This window comes from Oncorhynchus keta, chromosome 34 (genome assembly GCF_023373465.1).
Source record: "Oncorhynchus keta strain PuntledgeMale-10-30-2019 chromosome 34, Oket_V2, whole genome shotgun sequence".
Taxonomy (NCBI): domain Eukaryota; kingdom Metazoa; phylum Chordata; class Actinopteri; order Salmoniformes; family Salmonidae; genus Oncorhynchus; species Oncorhynchus keta.
In genome coordinates, this window is record NC_068454.1 from 56,941,106 (window position 1) to 56,952,401 (window position 11,296).

General features: G+C 39.9%; 1 protein-coding gene across 1 annotated transcript in view; it reads left to right on the forward strand.

The window, feature by feature from the left end:
- grik3 (glutamate ionotropic receptor kainate type subunit 3) overlaps positions 1–10,780 on the forward strand; it is a 128,925-nt gene extending 118,145 nt beyond the window's left edge. Inside the window, exons 13-16 of the mRNA XM_035750703.2 lie at positions 235–452; positions 2,871–3,096; positions 5,863–6,116; positions 6,821–10,780. Coding sequence (XP_035606596.2) covers positions 235–452; positions 2,871–3,096; positions 5,863–6,116; positions 6,821–7,213 — 1,091 coding nt within the window. The 3' untranslated portion in view covers positions 7,214–10,780. The remainder of the gene's footprint in view (positions 1–234; positions 453–2,870; positions 3,097–5,862; positions 6,117–6,820) is intronic.
- The last annotated feature ends 516 nt before the right edge of the window (positions 10,781–11,296 follow it).

The window sequence follows — 11,296 nt, forward strand, 5'->3', positions numbered from 1 at the left end:
ATGTCAAACGTCTCCCTTATAAAGGCTATAATAAACTTTCGCCTCTGGGGGTACTCTCGAGTCAAAATGGGTCCCCTAAATGGACAGAAATATTGTCTGGAAATGACCTCATATATCATAGAATATGTATATGAACCAAGGAGGCAAAATTCAAGCCAAAATGTGAACTAAACAATTACCTATAGTGTATCTGTAAGGTGACCGTTGTTCTCCCTCACCTTGTCTGCCATTCAGGCTCTGAGCTGATGCCCAAAGCCCTGTCCACCAGGATCATCGGAGGCATCTGGTGGTTCTTCACCCTCATCATCATCTCCTCCTACACGGCCAACCTGGCCGCCTTCCTCACTGTGGAGCGCATGGAGTCGCCCGTGGACTCTGCCGACGACATCGCCAAGCAGACCAAGATTGAGTATGGTGTGGTCAAAGACGGTGCCACCATGTCTTTCTTCAAGGTATGCATCTTAGAAGACGGGGTCTGTCTGCTTTGGTTTTGAGTTGTGCTTTTGTTTCATGTTGATTTCATTACTCGTATTAAATAAACAATCTGCCAGGAACATTATCTGAAAAGAACATAATTAAATCTCTTCATTTCAATTCTCCAGTCATTTTAAGCAGTTTGAATGCAGCCCCATTGATTGAAGCACGCTGAGTACACACAGTTATATTCTCATAAAACGTGTTTATGAAGAACTGAGACAAGATGCTGGATCCGTACTTTTTTATATACAGTATGCTTCTCAATAAAATAAAATAATCATATTCCACAAAATATATGTTTTTTATTTTATTTTTTTATTTCCAGTTAGATCTTAATTCCCGCTGCAAAAGCAAGTTCTCCACACTGTTTGATGTGATCCTCCATAATGATTTTTTATTCCAAAGTTTCAGCTTTTGCCCTGCAGGGTTCTCAGCTTTATTTTATTATTTTAAGTTTCTCCTCAGATGCTGTCACAGTGGTGCTGAATAACATGTAAGGGTTTGCTGTTTTTCTGTGTAAGAAAAGGAAAATATTGGACACAGTGCTATGGAAAATGTTTTATGGACAAGGGAAGGTCCATATGTTTATGGCACACAAATAGCAACGATAACAGATCATTTCACCCAGGGTGATTGTCCCAGTTTTACACTTTCAAATATTCTCTGTAATATGTGTGCCTCTGCTAAAGAGAGTATTGTTGTAGTTTCCCCTGCCTTGACAATATAATTGAGGATGTATTTTTAGTTGACTTCTCTCATTTGATATTTCCGTCATCCCTATTTCCTTTATATTGGTTTATTCATATTACATTACATTAATATTATACTTATTGGCACTTTGGGATTTTGAAAAGTGTGTTACAAATATTATTATTCATAATTTCTCTCTTTCTACTCTCTGTTAGCAATATGTCTCAGTTGCTCTATGACCCACCCGATCAGAATATCCACCGATAGAATTTTCCCCCGCATAAAGATTCCCAGTGACCAGCAGAAAATCCACTGGAGGAGAAAGAGAACATTAGTAACCATTCTATTCCAGGAGGCTTGATTAACATGGAGTGCAATGAGGGATTAGGCATGGTCCATGGAGTAACTAGAATTTGTGATTATACCAAATTAGAGTCATCAGTTGCCTAACCATTGGAACTACTGGCTATGGTATAAACCAGGGGTGGCCAACTCTCTTCCTGGTGAGCTACTGAGTGTTCAGGCTTTTGTTCCAGCCCCTACTGAAACACACCTTATCCTACTCATCATCTCCTCATTAGGGCCTTTAGTATCTAATGGCTGCCTGTCTACCCTGAGCTATACACATCTATTTGAACCTTCTCTAAATGAAAGATTATTGACAATTAGTGAAGAACTTGCTGTAAGTTCTCGGAACAGTAAAAAGTGGATTTTACTCCTTAAGCGTGTTTACTTTGATTAGTGACAGGTATGATTGCAGTGTTATTAGTCAGAGGAGACACAGGTGTCTATAATTACCTCATCAGTTGCAGAGCTCAAGTGCCCTCGGTTCCTTCTCGTTATCACTGGGAGGGCTAACGAGCTCGACTGAAGCGGATGAGGGAGCTGATAAATACTGAAGAGGTCGGAGAGTAGCTGTAGATATGTCAAACCACACTGCATGGAAGGGCACTGTAGGGCAAAGTAAATCTTTGCACTGTAATCTCTGGCACACTTACAGTAGCACTATGCGTGTCATCTGCACGTCTAAATAAATAAAAAATCACATTTTAACCGTCAATGCAGGAATTAAGTAACTAAAGAGCTTTAACATCCTTCATATTTTCAAATGACTATGGTGATGAGTCAGTAATTATCTCAAATTAGGTATGGAATAACATTTGACCCCTTGTCAAGTAGCATGAAATATCACAGACAAACGCAAGGCTAATAGAGAGGAACTAAATTAATCCCGCATTTTTCACTATTTCCTGTGGATGAAAATAGATGACATTACCTCCCCTTACTACATTATTATATCCAGTGGCACAAATCACATTTTATATAAACAAATAAATAGATGTAAGAAAGTACATAAGTGTCAATGTAGATATAGGACTTGAAAGCAGTGAATGTTAAAGTGGCATTGCACAGTTTATTCCTTTTCTTGGAGCTCAAGGCTCCAATACATTCCTTTATTCGTACAATGATATACTTCTCGAAATGGAGAATTGTGGGAAAAGGATAATAACAGCATGATAGCTGCTCAAGATTGCCAGAGTATTTTCAACACCAGAGGGCTATCGTGTAATGGGATCAACACGGTGTAGAAAACATGTTAATTAAAAAAAAAATAACTGTGTAGACTCAATGCCCCTTTGACCAGCTGTAATGCACAATCTAAGATTCAACATTGATTGTACTTTCAATTCTTCCCCTTACAGAAATCAAAGGTGTCTACTTTCGAGAAGATGTGGGCCTTCATGAGTAGTAAACAGAGTACGTCGCTGGTCAAGTCCATTGAGGACGGCATCCAGAGGGTTCTGAAGTCGGACTATGCCTTGCTCATGGAGTCCACCACAATCGATTACATTACCCAGCGGAACTGCAACCTCACCCAGGTTGGAGGCGTCATTGACAGCAAAGGCTATGGAATAGGCACTCCCATGGGTAAGATGTAACAACATCTGTACCTTAATAGATATAATAGCTTCCTGATGGTATGAATACTCTCCAGCTCTCCATACCTCCTGCAACAAGCACCATCCCCCACTGATACACTGGTAGGAGGTGGTCCTTCAAGCTGGACAGAAACAAATAACACATTCATCCTATATTTGTGCTTTCGATGCAGAGCATTTCGACTAACTACTACCGTGCTACTATTGTATTTTACTCTTGGTATTTATGTAATTTTTGGACTGTGTGTGTATTGTTCAATTATTGCTAGATATTTCTAGATATTTGGGGCGACAGGTACATGGTGGATAGAACGTTGGGCCAGTAACCGAAAGGTTGAATCGTCGAGCTGACAAGGTGATAATCTGTCATTCTGCCCCTGAACAAGGCAGTTAACCCACTGTTCACCGGTAGGCCTTCATTGTAAATAAGAGTTTGTTCTTAACTGACTTGCTTTGTTAAGTAAATAAAAAATATATATTGCTGCACTGTTGAAGCTAGAAACATAAGCAATTCGAAGCTCCTGCGAAGACATCTGCAAAACTGTGTGTACGACCAATACACTTTGAATTGATTTACTGCACCAGTCAAAGTTTGGACACACCTACTCATTCCAGAGTTTTTCTTTATTTTGACAATTTTCTACATAGTAGAATAATAGTGAAGACATCAAAACTATAAGATAACACATATGGAATCATGTAGTAACCAAAATATATTGGAGAATCTTCAAAGTAACCACCCTTTGCCTTGATGACAGCTTTGCACACTCTTGGCATTATCTCAACCAGCTTCATGAGGAAGTCATTTGTAATGCATTTCAATTAACAGTTGTGCCTTAAGTGAATTTGTGGAATTTCTTTCCTTGTTAATGCGCTTGTTATACAGAATATAGCCCTATTTGGTAAAAGACCAAGTCCATATTATTGCAAGAACAGATCAAATTAGCTAAGAGAAATGACAGTCAGTCAATACGGAACATTTCAGGAACTTTTAAAGTTTCTTCAAGTGTAGTTGCAAGAACCATAAAGCGCTATGATGAAACTAGCTCTCATGAGGACCGCCACAGGAATGGAAGACCCAGAGTTACCAGCCTCAGAGATTCCAGCCCAAATAAATGCTTCACATTAACAAGTTTTAATATTTTTTATATTTTTATTTAACCTTTACTAAAGGACACCAATAAGAAGAATAGACTTGCTCAGGCCCAAGAAACACACGCAATGGACATTAGACCGGTGGAAATCTGTTTTTTGGTCTGATGAGTCCAAATTTGTGATTTTTGGTTCCAACCACCGTGTCTTTGTGAGACGCAGAGTAGGTGACCAGATAATATCTGCATGTGTGGTTCCCACCGTGAAGCATGGAGGAGGAGGTGGGATGGTGTGGGGGTGCTTTGCTGGTGACACAGTCTGTGATTTATTTAGAATTCAAGGCACACTTAACCAGCATGGCTACCACAGCATTCTGCAGCGAAAAGCCATCCCATCTGGTTTGCGCTCAGAGGTCTATCATTTATTTTTCAACAGGACAATGACCCAAAACACACCTCCAGTCTGAGTAAGGGCTGGCCTACACAATCACCCGACCTCAACCCATTTGAGATGGTTTGGGATGAGTTGGACCATGGAGTGAAGGAAAAACAGTCAACAAGTGTTCAACATCAAATCAAATCAAATGTATTTATATAGCCCTTTGTACATTTGCTGATATCTCAAAGTGCTGTACAGAAACCCAGCCTAAAACCCCAAACAGCAAGCATTGCAGGTGTAGAAGCACGGTGGCTAGGAAAAACTCCCTAGAAAGGCCAAAACCTAGGAAGAAACCTAGAGAGGAACAAGGCTATGTGGGGTGGCCAGTCCTCTTCTGGCTGTGCCAGGTGGAGATTATAACAGAACATGGCCAAGATGTTCAAATGTTCATAAATGACCAGCATGGTCAAATAATAATAATCACAGGCAGAACAGTTGAAACTGGAGGTGGACTAGGGACAGCAAGGAGTCATCATGTCAGGTAGTCCTGAGGCATGGTCCTAGGGCTCAGGTCCTCCGAGAGAGAGAGAGAGAGAGAGAGAGAGAGAGAGAGAGAGAGAGAGAGAGAGAGAGAGAGAGAGAGAGAGAGAGAGAGAGAGAGAGAGAGAGAGAGAGAGAGAGAGAGAGAGAGAGAGAGAGAGAGAGAGAGAGAGAGAGCGAGAGAGAGAGAGAGAGAGAGAGAGAGAGAGAGAGAGAGAGAGAGAGAGAGAGAGAGAGAGAGAGAGAGAGAGAGAGAGAGAGAGAGAGAGAGCATACTTAAATTCACACAGGACACCGGATAGGACAGGAGAAGTACTCCAGATATAACAAACTGACCCTAGCCCCCCGACACATAAACTACTGCAGCATAAATGCTGGAGGCTGAGACAGGATGTGGGAACTCCTTCAAGACGGTTGAAAAAGCATTCCAGGTGAAACTGGTTGAGAAAATGCCAAGGGTGTGCAAAGCTGTCATCAAGGCAAATGGTGGCTACTTTGAAGAATCTAAAATACATTTTTATTTTGGTAACTACATGATTCCATATGTGTTATTTCATAGTTTTAATGTCTTCAGTATGTTTCTACAAAAACCCTTGAATGAATGTCCAAACTTTTGACTGGTACTGTATATTACATTTGAGCCATATGTTGTGAAAACACCCCTGTGGCCTCATCAATGAGATCCAGCTAGTGGTTTATCTTATCTTTCAACCAGTCTAAAGCAGACCTGTTGCTTGCCTTACAGGCTCTCCATACCGGGACAAAGTGACCATCGCCATCCTGAGCATCCTGGAAGATGGCCGTCTGCACATGCTCAAGGAGAAGTGGTGGAGCGGCAGCAGCTGTCTGGACGAAGAGCGCCGTGAGAAAGCCGGCCCCATGGGCATTCCGAACCTGGGAGGGATCTTTATAGTGCTGGCGTGTGGCCTGGTTCTCTCCGTCTTTGTGGCTATAGCCGAATTCATATACAAGCTAAGGAAGACGGCGAAACGTGAGCAGGTAGATATTATCCCCATGAATCTGATTCAAGATTGTTGATCAGTAATTTAGGTACTTGATGTGATTATTTTATTAATGACATTGTTTGCATGACGTATAGTATATATTGGTTCATTTTAGATCCTTCACTTGCCTAACTGTGCTTATTTCTAACAATATGAACACAACCTTAAAATCCAAGCTGTACTCTGTCCATTTTAGTTCCCGTTATTAAAGGAATTTGCATTCCCTCAAATAATCCCTGTGCTATTTGGCCATAAAATAGAACATTTATTTAATTTTAACAGGCATAATTGCAAATTGGAGCATGCCGAATTAATCCGTTATTAGTCATTGCAGATGTCAGAATACCATGAATCTCAGCAGTTGTAAATCGCAGATTGGAGTTATGCAACTAAGTGGGTTGTGTCAAGCATGCTTGTATAGGTAATGGGGTAAGAATACGGCTCTGTGTTCAATCTATCTGACAGAGCAGGAACAGTGCACATTGCGTGGGTTGCATGTGGTGGGGGTTGCAGTTTGACATGGCTGTCAGCGATGGGAGAGGAACAACATGCATGAATGTTCTGTGGCAAATGTGTTTTGCACTCTTGATTTTGTTGACACTCTATGCTGTCAGAACCATTTAAAGCTAAGGCATTTACCCCCCCATCCCTTTCCCCCCCCCCCTTCTCTCCCCTCATCCTCGCCCTTTTTGCCCAGAGGTCTTTCTGCAGTGCCATGGTGGACGAGATCAGACAGTCGTTCACCTGCGGGACGCGTGTGAAACACAAGCCCCACCACCAGGTCCCGGTCATGGTCAAGACGGATGCAGTGATCAACATGCACACGTTCAACGACCGACGACTCCCGGGAAAGGACAACTTGAGCTGCAACACTGGGATGACCCCCGTGTTCCCGTGACAGTTTGCGCCTCCCAGAGAAAGAGCCTCCTGAGCAATGTGGAGGGCATGATTGGTCCCGAAACCTGGGACAATGGAATCGAGGGGATCACCAGATTCACCATCAACCACAGCGACATAGGGACACTAACGAAACATGGAACACTATCTAAACATGGTACTATCAAAATGGCAGCATCGGCGACACAGGTATGACAACGTTCACCCATGTATTCCAAAAGAGACAGAAAAAAGAGAGAGAGTGAGGTGGAGGAGAAGAACCATCTCCAAGTAATCTGTATTCAAGTCCGATGTTTACGTACGTAACACAAAATATACACTCACCAAGGAATCACAAGATATCCAAGGAATCCTTGATTGACAACAAAGATTCAACCTTTTTATTGGACATATGGCATAAAGACAGAGTTGGCTTCGTTGAGCATGGCAATAAAAGAACTACAGACAGACATGGGAAATGGGGTTTTGATGGGAGATCAGTTGTGTCACACATAGCACATCACGAACATTCAAAGTTAAAGTTCTGTCGATTCTTTTGTATCTTGTCTGGAGGTCCTTTGGCAGCAGAAAATGATGTTACCTCAAACCTTGTACAGACATAACATTGGGTTCTTGATTTGCTCTCTTTGAGTCACTGTCTATTTTGTTGGGAGGCGTTTATAAATGCATGGCTTGGACCATCGGCCTTCTATAATTCCACTACAATAAACATGTCCTTAGTACATGCAGATGACAGCAATGGAATCCGAACAGTGAGCAAATCCCATAGTAAGAGAGAGCATTGGTCACTCAGTGAACTAGGTTCGCAGATTATCTTTAATTGACGAAACATTACTGTTCAAAGAGAGAGAGAGAGATATCACTGAAGCTATCCCGAGATATGAATGGGGAGACGTTGATTTATCGTTAATGAATAACGTTTCCACATGGTGCCATTTTGTTATTGTGACTAAACAAAATGTAGGGCCCTATTTGTATGTGCTTCACCACGTTATTTTCAGACATATGTTTTGTGGACGTTAAGAAAATTTAGTATGTGAAAAAAAATGAAGAACTAGCCAATTGCCAAAGATATGCCCGTAAAATAAAACTGAACATTGGATGGATTTGTCAATTAAACTATGTTAAAGAAGATTAACCATGGCCTTTTCCCCTCTTTACAACACAGGGTAATGTGTTTCTATCAGATGTAATGACTTTGTTTGATTAATAAGATGCCCCAAAAAACAAATATACAATACCCATGGGATAATGAACTAGGAGTGATTTGCTTCAACGTATTCATGTACCAAAATGCAAGTACATAACTTGAAGTGTTTACTCTTATTTGGCTCCCAATGATAAACGGACACGAACCCCCTTATATTTATTTGTTGCACTACTAGTCTATATTGTCCTCTAAAATAACTACCTGGTCTCATTACTTTTTTCGACAACTGTACGATTTAGGGGTATAAACTGAATTGATTTACTCATAAAAGCATAACATATTTATGGTTATGTTAAACCCAATCATACCATTCATGTTTGAGCGGTTATGGTTAGGGTTATAGTCAGCTATCTAGTTAGCCAGCTAGCTTGGCTAGTTGGTTATCTCTGCCCATGTCCACTTAATAAACAGTTCAGAGAAATGTGTTTCGATTGGCTTTTAGTTGGCTTTTAGTTGTCTTAAAAAAAATCAATGGCAATATAGCATTTTCAGAGGGCAATTAGCCATCTGTTTCCATTTTGCCAAAATGTCTCTACAATAAGGCCCCTCAGAAATAGCCATGTTATAATCGCACAGCGTCCATTGAATTGCTTTTGCTGCTTGCAATGAATTACCTTCTAACCCTTCTGACTGCTAAACAGACACTCTAATCTAAAAACGTCAGTGATATGAAAGAAATGCAGAGAGCACAGTACAGATGTACAGACTTCATAGTCACTGTTTTAAGCTGTTTGGTTTTAGTTCTGTAATCGCAGGTAAATGACTTGGTTTAGTAGTGTGTTGGTCGGATGACAAAAACAAATACTGTCAGCATACTCTTCCTTCTATATGTGTTTACTTTGTGGCCACGGCAACAGTGAATGTCCTTGGGACACGCAAATTATTTAGCTTATTCTTATTGCAGGCCCGATCTAAAAGCTTTGTAGCAGCGTTACCGAACGCTATGCTACCGTTACGGAAATGAGATAGGCTAGCTCTGAGTGGCTGACAAGACCCTTTGGTTTTGGTTTTGCATATGATTTTCATACTGTGCACTAGAGATAGATATATCATTCAATTAGTCAATATCATGCTCAGATGATGAGATGAACTAACAGACGGAAGATCTGAAGTTTGGTTTTTCTGTGTTTATGTCGTCTGTAACGCCTATGAACTGTATATCTGCAATGAGTATTGAGCTGTAGGATGCTAGCAGTCTATGTGAGCTGCCGGAATAGGGAGCTGAAGAGACAGCATACCTCTGTGAGGTTTACAATATTGATAAAAAAGACAAACTATCTTGGGTTCCTTTTTTTCAACATTAACAATGTAAAGATTCAAGGAAACTTAAATCTGTGTGACTTATTATTGGTTTGGTAGAAAATCTTTGTATAAATGTTAATCAACTCCCGTCTGCAAAGTAGAGTACATGTAGATAAGTTGAACAGGAGACAATGTATTTTGCTACATTTTTACAGGTAAATACATACATTTTTGTTCTCAGCCAAACACAATTTCTTAATTTAAATTTGGTGTCATATGCCACGTTAACCTGTACCCCACTCCCACATCCTCCATATTAATTTATTTGATTGGAATGGATTATAATATATTATATTGGATTATGATCATCAAGAGCAGAATATTGTATGTAAATCTTATTTTATCGCACCTAATATATTGATATGAGGTGTATGTGACGTTGTAATATTGAAATTCCCAAAACTGTAGAGGAAACTCATTTAGAATAGATTTTGTATGATCTAGCTGGCTCTTTTCTTCTCTTTTGAATCCCATGATGCAGTTGGGCAAAGACTGGTTGTTACACTACAGGTTAGACTGGCTTCCAGTTGAATTCCCCTTTGACTGCAAACACAAGGTACTTTAATGTTTTTTTTGTCAATCCACATATTCTCCGAAATAATTGTGGTGAAAAATGGACATCAGTGATCCATTTTACTAAAGGTATTTGAATTTACTACCAAGATTTTAGTTCAGTTAATTCAATCAGTCCCAGTTATTAAGCATACTGTCTTTTTTATACCAAAATGTGAATCCAGTTATTTTACAACATTTTATGAAATCTAAGATAAAAAATAATGAAAAAAATAAGATGACACATAATATGTGCAGTATGTGGTATGAGTTAGAATGAGTTACACTTTATTAAGCAATCAAACAGTCACATCGCTAGGTATTTATTTATGTTTTGTTTTGAGTTGAGGTGAGCTGAGCTGAGCTGAATTGTCTGCTTCTATCGTTTGACAGGAAACCTTTCAAATAATAGGGTTAATAGGATGCCTGGTGCCGACCAGGGTTTTCTTTGTGGACATGCAGAATTTCTATGAATATAGTTTTTTGTAACGTTTTGTAACATTTTCTGTTTACCTAATAACTGTATGTGTTAAGAGAAGACTATTGTTAGAATAACCAAGTAAAACATGGGGAAATATAAAATCATAGAGAAGCTATTGCGTTATTTTCTTTTTAACACACTGTGAATAATTCAATTGTACAGTTTGCTGTATGGGTTATATGATTTTAAAGTTTTAAATAAAAAATGTAAAACTACATTACTCTTGTTTGAATCCTATTATTCATAGACACTGTGTCAGTCGATAGAGACGAGATTCATACAACTAAACCCGAGAATCTATTGTTGCTATGCAATGCTATACATTGTAGTCTACCCAACATATTCTCAGGTTAAAATCTCCAGCTGTCTCTCTGATTGGTAGACGACAATGTATTGCAACAATGTACAGCACAGATTGAATGCAGGTCTGAACATCTACTCTGGAATTCTATGTGTTAACAGGTTGTTTTGCACTACTAGTGGAGTGGTACATTATATTCTCAGGTTGTTTCACATTTGTAAACTTTTCACACTGCAGTGTATCCAAACTCACTCTGCAGAACTGGCTCAAGGAGAACTTTGTTGCCATTTGCCGTATGGATCCATTCACTCAGGGTGGAATATCCCTTTGAAGTCATGCTTTACCTGAGGTGACTGATACCGAACCACTGAAGTATAAGTGCACAGTGACATGAAAGGCAGGAGGGCACCACAGAGAAACTTGAGCATTTTT